This window comes from Aegilops tauschii, chromosome 6 (genome assembly GCF_002575655.3).
Source record: "Aegilops tauschii subsp. strangulata cultivar AL8/78 chromosome 6, Aet v6.0, whole genome shotgun sequence".
Taxonomy (NCBI): domain Eukaryota; kingdom Viridiplantae; phylum Streptophyta; class Magnoliopsida; order Poales; family Poaceae; genus Aegilops; species Aegilops tauschii.
In genome coordinates this window covers 90884399-90903532 of record NC_053040.3, presented here as the reverse complement: position 1 = coordinate 90903532, position 19134 = coordinate 90884399, and the positions used below count along the sequence as shown (strand labels likewise).

The following is a 19134-nucleotide window of genomic DNA, read 5'->3' as shown; positions in this document are numbered from 1 at the left end:
CGTCCACGCCGCCCTCCATTTCATTGTAGTCGAAAGGTTCGAAAGGGGCTTGATCAATGTCAACCGCGTTCGTGTCCAACAAGTTCACGAACTCGGTTGTTGCATTGTTCGAACCACCGCTATAGCGAACGATAACAAGTCACGAGCTATCGAAAACAATGGCGAAAATGAAAGAGAATGGCCGGAGTCCGAAGAGATATACCTTCCGGCCATTTCGTCGAACACCTCGCTCGCGGGGGGAGCGGCATCGTCGAACGGCATCGCCGGAGCACCACCTTGCGGGGGGATGGAGTGAGAGGTTGAAGAAGATGGCTTCCTTGAAGTCGGAACCTTCCTCCGCTTTGCGCCCGCGGCCTTGCCGACCTTCTCCGCCGCCGGCCGGGATCGCACAGCGGCATTGGCGCCCGGAGCACGGGCCATCGCGGCGGGGGCAGCCGGATTTCTGCCCTGCACAAGCACGTTGCCCTGCCGCTTGCAGGCAGGCGCGGCGTGTGCTTGGGCGACGCCGGCGGGGCCAACATGGCCGGCGACGAGATCCGCTCGGGGGGAAGGGGCGTGCGCGACCTCGACGGTGACGGGGGACAGCACGGGGTCGTCCATGGCGGCAAGGGACGGCCGGGGAGGAGCAGCCGGAGCTTTCGGAGGGGGGGATGGTGGCGGAGGGTGCGGGGAGCGGGAAAGGGCACGCGGAAATGTCCCTCCCGCCAAATCTCGCACCGGATGGGGGTTGAGCTCGGTTCGGCCTCCCAGCCCGTGAAGATAGAGGTTGGGGGAGAAGATTTGCCGCACCCCACAAAAATTTTTGCGGGCCGGTGCCGGATGCGGGGTCTGGTCGTGCAGTTTTTTTGGCCCCGACCCGCAATTTGGCGGTTATTTTGCGGGCCGGGGCGTTTTGCGGGGTCTGCTAGAGTTGCTCCAAGGGATGGTCTCATTCTCCATACACTGCCACCCTTAAACTTATCTTGGTCCAAAGAAGTCTTGGGCGAAAACCCATGGGACGAAGGAAAAGAAACTGGGCTCCTCTCGCGCCATCCCCGCGGGCGATCGAGAGGGCCAACCCTAGCCACCGGCTCCTCCCTCCCCCTCCCCCGCCGCCGGGAAAAGCCTGGTGGCGTCGGCGGGCTCCTCTTCCTCTTCGTTCCAGCGCTTGGCCGGCGCGGGTAGGTCTGCTGGAAGGAGACGCCGTGCTCCCGCGGGGCCGGCGGCGCGGCGGCGGCGAGCGCGATGGCTGGCCGCGTGGTGGCTGCGGGGTCCCGGGCCGCGGATCTGGCGCAAGCGGAGCTCGCAGATGGATGGTGGCGCCCCGGCGTGCGTGCGGGGTGGCGCGCGGCGGCGGGGCTGGGCGCGATGGGCGACGTCGGGCTGCGGGCGGTTGCTTGTGGCGGCGGCGGCGGGTCACGCCCTGGCGTGCTCGTGCTGGAGGCCCCGGCGCTCCGGCGTCATGGCTTCTTCGGGTGACGCGAGGCGTCCTTCCCCCTGGCATGCTGCTGGGGGCTTTGAGCCAGGCCATGGCCGGCAGCGGCTGTAGTGGCGTGTGGGGTACTCGGCGGCTGGTGGTGTGGTGGATCTAGGGTTAGGTGGTGGAGGGCCTCGAGGGCTGGACCAGATCCGGCCCATGGAGGCCCACCGCTCCGGTGGCCCGTCTGTTTGGGCCGCCCCGGCGACGATGCTGGCTGGCCCGGTGATCCGCGCCCCCGACCGAAGTGGAGCTCCCTGCGTGTGGATCGGCATCGGGGATGCCTGGTCCTGACCAACGGTGGTTCCGCTATAACGTCGTCCGTGTCCGGATGCCTGTCCTAGGTCGTTATGCTGCACGTTGGTTGTGGTGGGTTCACCTTGGATGCCGGGGCGGCGGCCCTGGATGGTGAGGCTGCACGGGTGGCTCGGCGGCGGGCAGCGTGGCAGCGGTGGTGGCACCTTCTCTTGGCTATGCGGGTAGCAAGGGGAGGGGTGGCGGGTGGCCTTGGAGTTGTCGTAGCTTCGGCAATGGTGATCCCTTGGTCTGGATCTGGAGGCCTGGCGCGATTGGCCGCGACTTCCCTTCTTGGGGTGGGTCGGCAACCGTGAGTCCGCTGGTGGCACTTGTGTGGGTCCGAGCGAAAGCTCTGCGCTCCGGCGCCGGCAACGACGGCACCTACGGGTGTCGCTTCCCTCCTGGGGGTGTTGGTATGGGTCCCCTCTTGGACTCGACGACGGTGGCGCTCGGTGTCATCCCCTCTTGAGGGCGTCGTCGGTGGACCCTCGGTTCTTCTCGGTTGCAGATGGCTTATGGCGTCGGGTTTGCCTTCCCGCTGGCATAGTGCATCTTTGCCTCTGGCGAGGGGTGGCGTCGATGACCGTCTATCATTTAGACGTGTCCACGTGGTCTCCGTTCTCGGTCCTTGCCGTCTCTTGGCAGGAGCGGCGCTCCACGGCCCGGAGCGAGGGGGCCGGCTCGACGATGAGTCAGCCCTCTCCAGAGATGGCTCGGTGTTCGGATCCTCGTGACACGGTGGTTTCTCTTGGCGGCGCGGCTTCGATCCTCTTCAGTTGTCTTGGTTGTAGTGTGTTAGGGGTGGCCTCTCCTGTTCTTCATGTTTGGCGTTGGGTTTAGTTGCACTTGTGCCACTCACCCTGGGCCTTGTTTCTTTCATTCCGACCTGCTTGTATGAGGGTTTCCTCACCACCATGTATCGTTCGGCCGTTTGTGCCTTTATTTATAAAGGAGGGCGAAAGCCTATTTCGAGAAAAAAAGTCTTGGGCGACATGTTTGTCTTTTGACCAAGCGATTCAGCGCAAGGAGAAGGAGGAAGAAGATGAAAGACTTAGTGGCATGAACCAGGTTTACTATATATTCCAGGGCCTAGCCCACCAATTTTAATTTTAATTTTTTGCAAGAAAACTTCCGACTTATCCATCTCCAATCATGACAATAGAACGAGCATAGAAATAATAAAAATTACATCTAAATTCGTAGTACCTAGCGACGACTATAAAAACTGAAGCGAGCCAAAGACGACGATCTTAATTAACGGAGTCTCAGCCGTGCCTGAATCAGTGAATCCCCGGTACCATTTCGATTTCCTTTCTTTTATTACGATCGACGAATACACAAGTGTCCGTTGGGTGATAATGGGAGGGATATACGGGAATCATTGCCGCAGATAAACCCCTACCCTATCCTACTCTCCACGTCACTCCCATCATGGCTGAAATCAAAACTGAGATCGACTTCACAGTGCAGCGTTGCGTGCCCGTGACACGGACGAGTCCGTCACCCAAATCGCCGGAAGAGGATAAGCGATAGCGGCACAACAAACCGGGCACCAAAAGGGGACGGGCCGCGGGACTCGGATAGAACCAAACGTCCACGCCCCGGACTCTCGCTCACTCCCCCCCGTCCCGCGGGAGGAGGATGAGATAGCCCCACGACTTACTATAAGAAGGCCCGATCAGCCGACCCAGTCTCCCAGCAGTACACGCCAACACAGTGACACCACCGCAGTCACCGCCCGGAGCAGCAGAGAGTAGTATCGATCGCGCGCGGCCGCGGCGCGGAGGATGGTGGCCCGGGGAAGCGGCGCGGAGGAGGCGCCGCCGCCGACGCAGCAGCGCCTCGTCTTCGCCTACTACATCACCGGCCACGGCTTCGGCCACGCCACCCGCGCCCTCGAGGTACGCCTCTGTTTCCTCTCGGTCGGGGGTGACCGATGACGCGCGCGCCGTCCCCTGACCTGGGATTTTTATGATTTAATCCGTTCGATTCGCGCGCAGGTGGTGAGGCACCTGATCGGCGCGGGGCACGACGTGCACGTGGTCACCGCCGCGCCGGAGTTCGTCTTCACCACCGAGATCGACTCCCCCAGCCTCCACATCCGCAGGGTCCTGCTCGACTGCGGCGCCGTGCAGGCCGACGCGCTCACCGTCGACCGCCTCGCCTCCCTCGAGAAGGTCCCAATCCCAACCCCAAACCCCGACCCGACTGGCCGTGTCGTTTCTCTTTATTACTAACCCCGCCCCGCCTTGTGGTTGATTGACTGATCGTACGGTGGCCGCGGAATGCAGTACCATCAGACGGCCGTGGTGCCCCGCGAGGCGATACTCAGGACTGAAGTGGAGTGGCTCCACTCAATCAAGGCTGACTTAGTGGTACTTAAATTTTTTTCTCCTCTGGCGACTCCTGCCAGTTGATTTGTACTGTTATGTGATATCTGAAATCTCCATGAACGCTTGGCATGCAGCATCTGAATTCAGAGCTATGTTGTCTGTTGACCATGGGCAGGTTTCGGATGTTGTCCCGGTGGCGTGCAGGGCGGCTGCAGACGCTGGCATTCGCTCCGTGTGTGTCACGAATTTCAGGTGAGTTGTTCCTCTGCTTGCTTCGTTCCAAGTGTTGCAAATACCATGAGGCTGTACAAAACGACCGAGCCAGTTGTCATGTAGGTTGTACCCTAAGTATTTTAGGGAAACAGTGTTTACTTACTTATACTGTAACTGTAGTCAACTCAACTAATTTATGTCTATTTTCTGCTGCTAACATCTTGATGGCATGGCACATACATACTGATGTATTTTGTGTAACTTCTTTATGGTCTGTGCATAAATTGTTATCTGCTATATTTAAGCCACAAAATTCTGCAGCTCTGTGTAATGCTAACAATACCATATCCATATAGTTATAAAAAAACAATACCTTATAATTCAATTACTCCCTCCGTTCACAAATATAAGATGTTTTAACTTTTTTCTGAATCGGATGTATATAGACACGTTTTAGTGTGTTTGTTCACTTATTTCAGTCCGTATGTACTCCATATTGAAGTACTCCCTCCGTCCCAAAATTCTTGTCTTCAATTTTGTCTAGATACGAATGTATCTAACACTAAAACGTGACTAGATACATCCTGGGACAGATGTAATATTTGTTAACGGAGGGAGTAGCTTTTATCTGGAACTGACAGGCAGTATGCAAATAATTGTTTTTATAATTTTTTCATAGTCATCTTATTTGGGTTTCCATACAGAAATGCCCTGATCTTTATCTTCAATTTGCAGTTGGGACTTCATTTATGCAGAGTACGTTGTAGCAGCTGGAAATCATCATCGCTCAATTGTGTGGCAGGTGCCTTGCTTGCAGACTTAGTTCCTTATTGTAGCACTTGCTGGCATGCTAAATTCAAGTTTAAAAGTTTTCTACCTTTAGGATAAATCTTGTATATATGCTGGTTTGTTATTAAATGCAGTGTTAATTAGTTGGGTGGCACTAAGTTTTAAAAGCATCCTCCTTCCAGAGCTGAAATCGACATCTGTATTTTTCCTTAATATTGGCCATTCACAGTGTACATATGCAAGCTGCGATTTATTACGTTTGTTTAATAACCATGTACACCTGTTGACAATAACTGTAGATAGCAGAGGATTACTCACATTGTGAGTTCTTACTACGACTCCCTGGATACTGCCCTAGTATGTCCCCCTGTCTGAGTGATGATATTTCCAAAGATCTTAAATATTGACTTGCACTTCTCATGAATAAGAAGTGATTGATTTTATCTTCTACAGTGCCTGCTTTCCGTGATGTTATTGATGTGCCTCTTGTGGTGAGAAGATTACACAAATCTCGATCCGAGGTATGTATGATTCTGCTTGAGAATGTTACTCTATAATCCATATTATTTGTGTCTAACTTCTACAATTTTCATATATCAGGTGAGAAAGGAACTAGGGATTGCAGAGGATGTTAAGGTGGTCATTTTCAACTTTGGAGGACAGGTGGGCCATTAACTAAGCAGGACTTTTTTCTTATACGTGGATGCTTTACTTCATTTTAATAAATTAACTGATGACAGCTAATCACACATATCTGTTAAATTTTGATCTTTGTTTTTTATACTAGTTCAATATTAATGTCATTATGATGATACTACTCTATTCTCCAGCCGGCAGGATGGAAATTGAAGAAAGAGTGGTTGCCTGATGGTTGGCTTTGTTTGGTACAGTTTGTTTGACGACAATTTATATATTTCCTTTCAGTGCCTTGCCAACCTTTCTGACTAAAATTATGCTATTTTCTGACAGGTATGTGGTGCATCTGATACTCAAGAGCTTCCTCCAAATTATGTCAAGCTCGCAAAGGATGCGTACACACCTGATTTAATGGCAGCATCTGACTGCATGCTTGGTAAACACAATGTTATAAACATTGGTGTTATTTTCTCTGTTGTTCCTTTTCTTGCCCGACACATAACAATTGTGGCTCTCTCATGTAGGGAAAATTGGATATGGTACCGTGAGTGAGGCTTTGGCGTACAAGCTGCCATTTGTATTTGTTCGTAGAGATTATTTCAATGAAGAGCCTTTTCTGCGGAATATGCTTGAGGTTAAAACATCTCTGAGCATCACCTTACATAAATGGTATTTCAGGCTATATAAGACTGTCATTCAGGTACCATGACACGCTGTCTTGTATGCTCTTTTGTCCCTTAAAAAACAGCATTATCAATGTGGCATTGAGATGATACGGAGGGATTTACTTACTGGACATTGGAAACCTTATCTGCTACGTGCTTTAACACTTAAGCCCTGCTATGATCGTCCAATAAATGGTGGCGAGGTAATTTACTTTCCGCTCCCAGGTGCAATATTTGTGAATGTTATTTGCCAACTCAATTATAAATCATGTTGATGATTATATTTCCACAGAACAACCAGGGACAATTTGGTTTTAAATATAAGAAGCATTTAAATAGCTTGCAGAATCAGTTCTTCCAAAAAATCAGGAGGCAGCAACTTAATATCCCATTTCCTGTTTTCCTTAGAACAAGATATAACGTTTATGCAGTCCAGGCCACTTATTAGATTGCATTGCAAACCCTTTTATGCATTCTAAGCTTTTATTTCTTCGTTCAGGTGGCTGCACATATCCTCCAGGACACTGCTGTCGGGAAGAAGTATATTTCTGGCAAGGTGAGTGACTGTACATATAATAATGCTGACTATGATCATTGGGCTTATTTCACCTTCTGTTGTACCTTGATTTTTGCTGATTTGGAAATTTTAAACTATAAACTTTTGTTAACAAATTTCACATCTTTTGCCCTTATTTAATAAACTTGATTGATTGTACAATTATAGTTGAGCGGGGCAAGACGATTACGTGATGCCATAGTGCTAGGATACCAACTACAGAGGGCTCCGGGGAGAGATGTAGGAATTCCTGAATGGTATTCTCTCTCCGAGAAAGAAATCGGTGTTCGCCCAGCAGTAGCACCCGCGTCTCGTCGGATTAATGGAAGTGCAGGATCGTAAGTTCACATTTCCTTTCTTTTTCCTTCATATCATTTGCCGATTCTCCAAGAGTGTATGATGTTATGTTCCCATTTATATATCTTTACCTTTTGTCAGATCTTTTGAGGACTTCGAGATTCTCCATGGAGATATGCAAGGATTAACCGATACTATGGCTTTCCTGACAAGTTTATCTGGGCTTGTTGGAAACGATCCGAGGATCCCTGAGAAGCAATCCCGAGAAAGGACTGCTGCTTCTGTACTCTTTGACTTGGAGGTATGCAGTTCTGCCTTTTCCAGTCCCTGAATAGTGAATTATGTAACCTGTCCCAGGTTCTGCTTCTTTTCCCTATACTAGACTAGATAATGCAAAAGTTACAACCATGTCTGATGACGCACCCTTCATTTTCTTGATACTTGAAAATATTTGTCAAATGAGATTCGTATGCAGTGTTAATTAGTGATTTGTTCTGTTGCAGGAGGATATATATGTTGCAAGGGCACCTGGACGATTGGATGTCATGGGTGGCATTGCAGATTATTCAGGAAGTCTTGTACTGCAGGTAATTCTGAAATAGTTTTGTTCTTGTGCTATGCTTGCATGTCAATTCTATGAAAATAGTAAACTCAATTTTCAGTATTTACAGATTCTTCCATTGTGTGTTTACTTTGTTTTAATTTGTTTCTCCACCTATGTCTCGCGTCATCATAGGGTTTATCCTGGACTCCTGTGTGCATTGTGTCAGGATGTGCTTACATGTACTATCTCCAAATGCACACGCCTGACATAGTGATTGATTTTTTTTATTAGATGGTGATTAGTTTAGTGGGCTGTTAGTATTTATAATATAGGTGTTTGGAAACATTTTGAGGCTCTGTCCTTCTCCTCCAGAATGAATGGGATATAGCAGGGATTGATTATCTATCTTGATATTTATCAGCATTCTACTTTTCTTTACAAATACCACCTTAGGGAATTGGTCCATTCAGTTTACTTCAGTAAAATGGAAGGGTGTTAATTTTTTGGCATGTCTAATTGACGTTGTGGTTGTCCAATTACCAGATGCCCATTCGAGAGGCCTGTCATGTTGCTATTCAGAGAAGCGATCCTATCAAGCAGAAGCTATGGAAGCATACTCAGGCTAGGCAGCTAGCAAATGGAGCAGTGCCGATTTTGCAAATTGTATGTATAATTAAATCTCCAAGCTTCTTTATCTTCTTCTCTTGCACATAATCATGGGTTCATACAGGGTTTTTTTTTCACCTTTCATTTCTTGCATTGTCCACTGGATAACTAATTCATCAGCCAGAGTAGATGCGACATGTTAAATTGAATGTGTAGTATGCTCATTTTGGACAACTGGATGTTTGTGCAGGTATCATTTGGCTCTGAATTGAGTAACCGCGCACCAACATTCGATATGGACCTGTCTGATTTTATGGATGGTGACAAACCAATATCATATGAAAAGGCCAAAGAATATTTCTCCCAGGACCCATCTCAAAAGTAAGAAAAATGCTTATCTTTCCTCTCTAAGTGATAACATGGCATGTGCGTTCTTATTGACAGAATTGTTCTATCTCAGATGGGCTGCCTATGTTGCTGGAACAGTTCTTGTGTTGATGACTGAACTAGGTGTTCAATTCACAGACAGCATGAGCATTTTGGTGGGTATAGACCCTTTCTGCTAAGTTTCATCGAAACTCTTGTCACGGTTTAAAATATGTAACAGTTCCATCTATTTCCCACCTTGCTCAAATTGGGGAGGTGTGCTTTAAGAATTCATCAGCAAAGGACGTTGTGTGTTAAATGTTAATTAGCTATCAGATATCTTGTTTCACATTTATTTCCAAACAATACTTTAATTGATCGAGTTTTCTTCTGTCATACGTAATTGTAAATGGACTGCTCGTATGCCCACCTTTTGATATTCTTGTTTGGATTATCAGGTTTCTTCTTCTGTTCCTGAAGGCAAAGGTGTCTCATCTTCTGCATCAGTGGAGGTTGCTACAATGTCTGCTATTGCCGCAGTCTATGGTTAGTACATTGATTACAGCGATACATGTTGCTTGTAGAAAAATCTTATAGAATGATTCTTGTTTTAGTTCACATTATTTGAACTCCCTACTTTGTCTCCAGCTACTGGTGCACATTCAACTTAACTGAACATGCTAAATGGCATTAACCCATGTGTTTTTCTTTGCTGTAGGTTTAAATATTGCTCCAAGGGATCTTGCTATACTCTGTCAAAAGGTACGGTATTTATAAAGATAAAGTTACCCCTTGATGGGTTCAAACTGTGTTGCAATCATCACTTCATCTTCTGTTCAAGTTATTCATCCATTGGTGAACAATTATGCAGGTTGAGAATCACATTGTTGGAGCTCCTTGTGGTGTAATGGACCAAATGACATCTGCTTGCGGAGAAGCCAACAAACTTCTGGCTATGGTTTGCCAGGTTAGTGAGGGTTATCGTGTTCCAATAGCTGGTTGATACAATCATTAATCCAGTCCAGCTCTGTGATCTTTGTATTTATTTTGTCAACTTCCGTGCAGCCTGCTGAAGTGAAAGAATTGGTCAGCATTCCAACTCATATACGATTTTGGGGTCTCGACTCTGGGATACGACATAGGTAGATCTTGTCCTGATTGTGCCTAGTGTACTCCTGAGCTGCTTTCAGTACTGAACTGAAGCTAATTGCACTCTCTTTTGTCTTGTGTAGTGTTGGTGGGACTGATTACGGGTCTGTGAGGGTAGGCACATATATGGGACGCAAGTTGATTAAGTGTGCTGCATCTGACCTAATTTCTCAATCCTTTCCGTCTACTCCTACGCAATCGTGCGACGCTTCTGAAGAATATGAAAAATATGGTGTGGATCTTCTGAAATCTGAAGCTTCACTGCAGTATTTATGCAACCTACCACCTCATAGGTCTGCTTTACCTTACTAAAATTGGCGAAGACTTGTGATTCTGCATTGCGTTTTCCTTGTTGCGTAGATTCACATGCTAATTCTTCTACAACAGATATGAAGCTGCCTATGCAAGAGATATTCCTGAGTTCATTACTGGGGATGAATTTATGGAGAAATATGGAGATCACAACGATGCAGTAACAGTTATTGACCCAAAAAGATCTTACAGTGTGAAGGCTCCTACTAGACATCCCATATATGAGAACTTCCGTGTTGAGGTTTAGTATCTTGAACCTTATTGCCAATTCTTCCGCATAATAGTTGTTGATGAAAACTTGCAGGATTTTTTCTTTTTCGTTTTCTTCCATTTTCATGTGTTTATCAATTTCAGCGACAGCTAATATGAGACAGAGGAAGTATATCTTACCAATTATTTTAGAGCTCTGAGCTCAAAAGCATTTAAAAAGCTTGTTTTCCCATACAAGCTGCACACAGAGAGGCATTTGGTTTTATCTTAAGCTAGATATCGTCAAAAGAAGCTTAGATAAAACCTGCGATTATATCATGCTTTCACAAACAGCTTGAAGATTTTCTTTAAAAAACATATATTATCTGCTATGTAGGCCTTCAAAGCATTGTTAACAGCAGCCAAAACAGATGAGCAACTTTCAGCCCTTGGAGAACTTATGTATCAGGTAAATTTCATGCGCTCTGACACTTGGTTATCAATCTATGTGCTTCTGTATTATTTTAAATTCAGAAATTGTGGCATACTGTTGACCCTCTTGTTTTCTCCTTGATGGCAGTGCCATTACAGCTACAATGCTTGTGGGCTTGGTTCTGATGGGACTGACAGGCTGGTGAATCTAGTACAAGAAATCCAGCACAGGAAGACCACCTCGCAACATGAAGGCCCGAGTCTATTTGGTGCAAAGATCACTGGTGGAGGTTCTGGTGGTTCAGTTTGTGTTATTGGGAAAAATAGCCTGAAAAGTAGTGAAGAGATTTTCGAGGTAATTGTCCATGTATTTATTTGTATTAGTGAACACCCCGAATTCTCTATTTGTAAGCACGTCAATTACAACCATACTACTAACTCTCCCCTGATTTCTGATCCCAAAAGATAGATAAATCTTGAATCCTTCCCCAAAGGAGAATCACAATTCACCATAGTATCCATGAATACTAACTCTTACTTGTTGCACCCTTTCAGATCCAGAAAAGATACAAAGCAGCCACCGGTTACCTACCAATTGTCTTTGAGGGTTCGTCTCCCGGTGCTGGCAAATTCGGATACCTGAAGATCCGATGGCGATCGGCGTAACAACCGCCTGACTTCCAACATTTGTCAAGACAAGAACATCGATAGAAGTTGTTCATATCGAACAACATGGCACTTCGTCCCACAAGTAGATTAAACATAATAGTGTAGTAGTGGTATACAATAATGTCAACAATCCGGTGCAAACTTGCAGAGCAAGTGCCGCTGTTGAATCTGTAAAGGATGCTTCTGATCAAATCCAGTTTGTCACTAGGCAAATTAAATACGAGCATGTGATTGGTCCTGGAACTTTGTAGGTTGTTCTGCCCATGGCTACGCGCAGATATTGCCGAATAAAAATGCCAAAATTGCAAGCATGTATTTTTTTTTTCTGAGCATGAAAACAGCAGGAGAGGCTCCCGCTGTTATTTTTTTATATAGAATAAAAGAAATATGTACAGTATAATTACATGGCCTCTAAAGAGGTGGGAGAGGAAAATACAACTAAAAGGAGACTAAGAAGGGACTAGCGTACAATATGCCTGCACTAGTTCTGAAGTGTTGTGATTAAGGATTCTACCAGTCCAGTTGTCTCGGGTCTAGCCCTAAACTTCAGGATCTCCAGATCAGAAATGACCCCTCTTTTCCAGCTACGCACAGATGGTATGATTTTTTCAAAATAACAACTGTTCCTCTGTTTCCACATGTTCCAAACAGCCAACATCACCACTTCGTTTGACAGTGCTTGATTCCAGGTAGATGCAGAAAGTTTTAGCATTTCCTGGGCCTCCAAGGTGGTGTCTCACTGAATATTCAGAGTGTTCCAACATGTAATGCTGAATTCACCAATATTAAAGAACAAGTGAATGTTGGTCTCAAATGGTTGTGCATTGCACAACATACATGATAGCTCATCACCAATATTAAAGTGCCTTCTACATAGCAGATCTCTTGTGTTGATCCTATCCATAAACATTAACCAAGCAAAAACCTTGTGTTTCATCATGCACCTAGTTTTCCAAATGGCAGGTATGTGTGTTGGAAGGGTCAAGTTCCTGAAGCAGAATCTATAAATTTCGTGGGACTTGAAATTTGCATCACCCCAGCAGAGAATCCAATCATCATTCTTGAGGTGATCAATAGTTATATGGCTCAACCTTTCGTTTAGATCATCGAACTCCTCTCTGGCCTGAATTGACAAAGGAAGGTGAAAGTTCTGTTCAGGCTCAGGTGCAGCCAAGAATTGGGCTAGTGAAATATCCTCCTCCCTAGCAAAGGAGAACAGCCGACCATGTGTTTGTTGCAAAACCCCAGATTGATCCCAGAGATCCTTCCAGAGGAGTATGGTGTCCCCTGCGCCAGGGATGCAGCTTGTTACCCCTCTGTAGATGTCCATTAGAGAGAAGATGCCACGCCACCAGAAGGAACCGCACCTAGGTTTTGCATGTGGCGGTGTGTAATCGTAGTATTTATAGGTATAAACCAACATCACCCATGGAACATCCTCTTTATGTATAAACTTGTGAATATATTTCAGAAGTAAAGCATGGTTTTGAATTTTCAGGTTCAAGATGCCAAGTCCCCCTTTCTTTTTTGGTTTGCAAACAAGATGCCATGCTGCAAGTGAGTGGGTACGGGCATCTCTGTCGATCACCTTTCTCCACAGGCAGTTGCGCCTTGCTCGATCACAGAGATCAAATAGCTTGTCAGGCATCTTTAGGGCACACATCGCAAATGCAAGCAGAGATGATAGTGCTGAATTTATGTATTCTACTCTGCCACCATAAGACATCCATATGGTCCTGCTTGACAGTCTTCTTTCCACATTGTCTACTAACGGTTTTAGATCCCTGACAGTAGGTTTGGTTGTACCGAGCGGCATACCTAAATAGGTGAACCGCATGGTTCCAATCTGACAGCCCATTGCAGCCGCCAGTTCTGAAGTTTTTTCATTTGTCATGTTGATTGGCATCATCTGGGACTTGTTGTAATTTATCTTTAGTCCGGTGGCCCTAGCATAAGAATCCAGGAGGCCTTTGATGATCCTCATTACTTCGATATCAGCTGGTAAAATCAAGATCGTGTCATCGGCGTACTGTATTACCGGGTAGTCCTCAGATTCAGGTTGGTTGATTGGTAAGTGAATGAGCCCCTCCCGCCAAGCTCTGTTGATCATAGACTGAAGAACATCCGCCGCGAGGACAAAGAGCAACGGTGAGAGAGGGTCGCCCTAGCGCACTCTGCTTTTACACTTAAATTCTTTGCCCGGTATTCCATTCAGAAGGACCGAAGAAGTTCCAGGCGAAAGAATTGCTTTGATCCAACCCAGCCATCTACTATCAAACCCTTTCGCTTCTAACATATTCAGAATGAACGGGTGTGCCATTGTATCAAATGCTTTTTCAAAATTTCGTTCCCTGAAGTTTTGCACTGATGGATGTATTCGAAGGCCCATCCAAGACAGTCTTGGATAGTTCTTGTCTTTATGAAGCCGCATTGATTTCTGTGTGTAAGCATGTATTGGTTTAGCCTATATACTTGAAGAACATTGTTGAATTTGCCACGCCACGCCTGGTTGCGTAATGCGTCTGATCTGAAGGCAGAATCTGACTGACTGCCATCTTTGGTCACAGATTGGTTGCATGTTAGCGCAACAGTGCATTTGGTCACAGATTGTTGAATGCTGGTACTCTCTGGATCAGCCAGCCATTTGTGATGGCCACGGGCTATCTACCGACTTCGACTATTCCGATGCAGCCATCAAGGGCCAGTCCCCCCGGCTCCTTGCAGTTGCGGTGACAATAGCTTGGTTCTCAAGCACACCATCAGTCATCAGATGGTTTACCGGCAAGAGCAAGGGGCTCTGTTTCAGCTGGCAAGTTGGCGACCCGGGAGAGATCTGAACATGAAGAGGTGGTAATAGCCTGATCATGAACAGGGTTGAGCGAGTGATCTGCCGACCTGGAACGATCACCTAGCAGAGCCCCGATGTAAGAAATTGCTGTTTGCGGAAATTGACGGCGAGAGTGTCTGACAGAAGATGCCGCCGTTTCTGTTTCAGAAATGCGACATTTTGGACATCGACATGGACGACGTGTTTTCGAACACGCACACGCAACTTTGACCGTCGCTGCTTTTCATATGAATATGCAACTTCCAGGCACAGCAACCTCGTCTATTTTTGTGTGTCGGCAGTATCTATCTATCCATACATCGCCGTCGATTTCTGCTCCGGCGCTCTGGCAAAAATGCTCCGAACAACCTCCTGATTGGATATCCCTTTCGGAGGACAAAAGTTTTCGATTGAATTTCTCTTTCGGTGGGTCCAAACTGACCCAGAAACTTCATCAAGGAGAAAGAGCGAGCAGGCCCACTCTGCTCCTGTGCAGATGCACTGTTTGTTGTTGTGCCTTTGGGGGCTGAGGCTGTGGCGATTGGCTGGGCCATGTGTTTTGATTGGCCCTGGGCCAGCCTACCCATGCACTGTCCATCTCAAGAAAACCTTCCAAACCACCAACTAGAGCCTGCCAGGCTTTAAATCAGGCTATATATAGTTTTTCTTCTTCTAATAATTAGAACATGAGATAAGGAGGAAGATAATGCCATGCAAACCACAAGTTATGTCTCCCAATGGAAACATATTAGGTGCAGTGCCAGTGTCACCTCAGCACATATTCTGGTCAGATGCATGCACTTGGTTGGACGTGAAGCGCCATGGGGGGTTGAACTTGTTGAACGATGGATCTAAGCTTCTGGCCTCCAGTGTGATCCTTGCACTGTTGCAGTGTTGCTACCTCTTCAATGCTAGATTTTTTTTTTCGTATCTTCGCTGTTCTTTTCTTCCTTCCACATCTAGTTCCAAGATCTAGTGGTGTACTCACCTTGACTTCATACATAGTAGTGTATACTTAAAATACTTTTCATAATCTTCAACGTGAGGCTTTGGATATGTTTTCCTTGTCATACTATGTGGAGTTTGCATATTATGGAAGCATTTTAAGAATTTGCGTGATCTTGTTAAACTATTTTCATAAAAGCAATACATATAGCTTTCTGTTTTTTAATGTCGAGAATTTTGGAAAGGTTGGCAGTACAAATCTGAAACGATTCTACTTGGGAACGGCGGGAGGTTCTCGAATTTGTGTGTATGTGGCTAAAGCAGGGACCATAGAATTATATGGCTCTTCGGGTTATATGACGAGTAGGGCCTGATCCTGACATTATTGGTGCAAATACCTCATACTAGCATTTCTGTTTACGAGAGGATGAAAAGAACCTTAGATCATATCCTAGCAATGTAAAGCAGAATAAAACTTTCTTTGTGGCTAGTGCTATCGCAATGGCAAACATGAGATGACACCACTCAAGCTAAAGATACCTCCTTGGTCCTTGCTGAGTATGTAACCATACATATTTATTATCGCCTAGCTAGGGAGATTTTCTTTTCACAGCATATAAAAGAACAAAATGCAAAGAAGGATTTGGTTATTGTAGCGACCACACAATTTTGATAGGATAACATGTGATCGTCTGACTGTCAGCAAGTGTGAAGCACCGAGGAGCTTGGGACAGATCTGCCTGGTGATGTACAAGTGTGAGGCAGGGCATCTGCAGCATGTGGAAATGACCATAATTTATGAGGTCATATTTGCTACTAGCAAGGGTGCACATGGCTTACTGGTATATCTACATGCAAAAGAGGCAAAAAAAGAAAAGTTTTGCACCTTTTGGGGCATCCCACAAACTATGGTCAACATAAAGATACATATAATTAAGAGGTTGTCTGATGAGAGGTATTTAGAAAATAACATTAGTTTTAGCTTAAATTTAAACCGAATTCTATAACTCTTCCAACAATCGGATGAGTTTAGGTGGACCTTAAATTAGAAGGGAAACTTTTCTGTTAACTCACGATTCTTGTTAATTGTGATGTCTCAATCGATAATAATAAAATATGGAAGCTCAAAATTTCGTTAAGAGTTCATATCTTCCTCCGATTTTTACGTCGAGGGGTGGTCTTGACAAGAGATAATTTTGCGCACTGTAATTAACAAGGTAGCAAGAGTTGCGTCTTCTACCACCACAATGGGTCGATCAAACATCACTTCTTTGAGTGCAAGTTCGTTCGAGTTGTTAGATCAATCGACCCACGTGGCATTGAACCTATATCCTCCGCGCAATGTGCACACTAATTTGGCAATTGCTTGCATGGTATAGGTAAAACAAATGCCTTCCCATATCCTGTTGGGGGCATCAGCCTTATTTTGGGCTCGTTTACTATCTAGGAATGACATGGTTTTTGATAAAACATAAAAAATCATCTTCTTTGTCAGTTACTCCCTCCGTTACAAAATAGATGATTCAACTTTATACTAACTTTAGTACAAAGTTGAGTCATCTATTTTGAAATGGAGGGAGTGTTTATGTATTTACTTATTGGCTCCGCACGCAAGGACGGAGCAGGAAAATGAATGAGGGGCGCTAAGTTTTGTCAAACCATGCTAGAGAGGGCCAAACAATTGGAATATAATTTTAGAAGCAAGTAATCAACGATGTAATAAAAAAATTTGTTGCCCCACCCCTTGTCTCCGCCACTATCCGTATGTGGTCTTTCTGCAGCGCCTGGGGACTGGGAGTTGTTTATAGTGGTGGCTATCCGGTTAAAGCATACAACCAGGGGTGTTTACCTAGCATGCATGGCGGTTTAGTATGTGAATCTGTCGTCCAACACATAAGCCCTATATTTTTTAGGAAATGCTAATGGGCGAACTTCAGATTTCTAGCAAGTTCCAGCAAATGCTCTGCCTGATGCCGGATCACATGGACGGATCTTGGCGCAAGAGGCCTTGCCACGTCAGCTCTGGCACTCGTCCGCCAGACACAAAGGTGGCGTGAACGCTATCCTATCCAAACAGAGTCATTGACTTGATTGACTAGCACCTCAAGCCTCCACTTGAAGACCCGGGATCAAATCCCACTTCTTCCCCTCTTCTTTTTACTATGGGGCAAAAATATGCAAATTTTGTTTTAGGTACATGGGATTTTTTTATTGTACATGGTAGATTTATAAATTCTGAACTTGTCACATGGCAAATTTAAACATTTTTTGTAATGTTCACATGTGAAGTTGTTTTGTACACATGGCAAATTTTCAAAAAAAAAATCTTATGATCCCGTAGCAAATTCATTACATTTTTATCTTCCAAACATGGCAATTTTAGTTTTTTTAATGCTCACATGGCAAGCTTGGGATTTTTTTATCAATTATTCATGGAATTTTATCATTAAGAGCATGGCAATTTTGTTATTAAGAGCATGAAAGTTTAATTTTATTTTAAAATAGGGCATTTTATTATTAAGAGCATGACGATTTTATTTTTAAAAATATCGTGGCAATTTTATTTTTAATGGCAAGGCATTTACTATTTTATCCATCATGGTAATTTTTAGTGTGTGCATAAATTTTCAATTTTACTATATCGTGTCAATTTGTGTGTTATTTCCCCCTCACTTTCTTTTCTGAAACTAAACGTATTTATTTCATCATGGAAAAATTTATCTTATGGTGGCAAAAAAAGTCTTAAGGACTGTTACTTTTTATGTGCTCTAATCTGGGCTTTTCTCGCCCAATTCTTTTGTGGGGGGCTCCTAGTGTTATGATTAGGGTGCTGTTTGTCAGGGGGTCCGCACCGAGAGGCTTCCCACAGTGACGAAATCGTTCTCTAGATTGACCCCCCCATGGGGAATCATCCTTCGCCCCAGGCAGCTCCCAGATCTGACGGTCGCTGCATACTAGGTCCTATATATATTTTTCTCTATTATCAAGCAATGTCGCAGTCTAATTTTCTCTTTTCGACGTGCTAGGTTGCACGCATCTATACATATGAAGATGCCGGGTTTGTACTCCGTACGGTATATCATCTTTGATGCGACGATTGAATGAAAAAATCATTTCATTGAAAAAAGAAAACTCTTCAAAGAAACATCTCCACTTGTGGGGAGATCTTGCCTCCTCTGGCGCTCCCACGGGCGGCAGGGGAGGAAACCCTAGCCGCCGCCGAACCGCGTCCCTCTCCCCATCCCTCCCCTCGCCGCCGCCAGGGCGTGCCGGCGGGCTTCGCCCGCCCGGCATGGGCGGCGGCGGCGCGTTCTCTCCTTCTCGTGAGGCGGGCTCGCCGTGGGGCGATCTACCCTGGCCGGAACGCGGCGTTGTGCGGGACGCGGCGACGCTGGGCTGCCACGGTGGCTGGCGTGGAGGGCTGCACGAGGCGGGCTGCGTGCTGGCGGCGCTCGTCGGCGGGATCTGGCGCTCGTCGTGGGCGATCGTCCGCGGGCAAACCCCGCGGGCGGCCGGCGGCGGCGGGATCTGGCGCTCGCGCTGGTCGGGCGCGCCCCTCGTGGGGAGCCTCGGCCTGCTCGCGGGGCAGCTCCTCTCGCCGCAGGGCAGGTTGGGGCGGGGCCTAGCGACGGCGGGGCGTGCGGCGTGTCTGCGTGTTCGGCCGTGAGGACGGCGAGCCGCAGGCGTGCCAGCTCTGGAGGTATTGCCCCCCTCCCTTCCATGCATCCATTCCCAGTCCCCGGTTCGGTTTGGATCTTCCGGATCCACCTCCGGTGTGTTCTGGTGGAGCAGATCGGTGTCCGGGGGAAACCCTGGCCCCCTTGGCTGGCCGGCAGTGGCGACGCCGATTTTT

The 19134-nt window shown here is 46.4% G+C and overlaps 1 protein-coding gene across 2 annotated transcripts; it reads left to right on the top strand.

Moving 5' to 3' along the window:
- Nucleotides 1-3300: 3300 nt before the first annotated feature.
- Nucleotides 3301-11820, top strand: LOC109740416 (L-arabinokinase). Of its 2 annotated transcripts, XM_073501079.1 has the most exons (29): nucleotides 3328-3654; nucleotides 3754-3930; nucleotides 4045-4128; nucleotides 4262-4338; nucleotides 5035-5101; nucleotides 5388-5445; nucleotides 5542-5609; nucleotides 5689-5751; nucleotides 5919-5972; nucleotides 6058-6160; nucleotides 6249-6358; nucleotides 6473-6592; nucleotides 6889-6945; nucleotides 7114-7283; nucleotides 7384-7543; nucleotides 7746-7829; nucleotides 8330-8449; nucleotides 8643-8773; nucleotides 8853-8934; nucleotides 9217-9304; nucleotides 9477-9520; nucleotides 9630-9725; nucleotides 9824-9900; nucleotides 9991-10200; nucleotides 10295-10460; nucleotides 10806-10877; nucleotides 10989-11195; nucleotides 11396-11502; nucleotides 11658-11820. In XM_073501079.1, the coding sequence occupies exons 1-29, from the start codon at nucleotides 3541-3543 to the stop codon at nucleotides 11758-11760; spliced, it is 3069 nt and encodes a 1022-aa protein (XP_073357180.1). In that variant the 5' UTR covers nucleotides 3328-3540; the 3' UTR covers nucleotides 11761-11820. The 2 variants fall into 2 exon arrangements, with proteins under 2 accessions (XP_020155065.1, XP_073357180.1); XM_020299476.4 differs by having other exon boundaries at nucleotides 3301-3654; nucleotides 11396-11820.
- Nucleotides 11821-19134: the final 7314 nt, after the last annotated feature.

Bases quoted from the DNA above. Each gene is read 5' to 3' on its own strand.
- LOC109740416 (XM_073501079.1), top strand. From the start codon at position 3,541: ATGGTGGCCCGGGGAAGCGGCGCGGAGGAGGCGCCGCCGCCGACGCAG. The intron at 5,752-5,918 runs GTGGGCCATTAA...TCTATTCTCCAG, and splicing joins TTTTCAACTTTGGAGGACAG to CCGGCAGGATGGAAATTGAA. The intron at 10,461-10,805 runs GTTTAGTATCTT...TCTGCTATGTAG, and splicing joins ATGAGAACTTCCGTGTTGAG to GCCTTCAAAGCATTGTTAAC.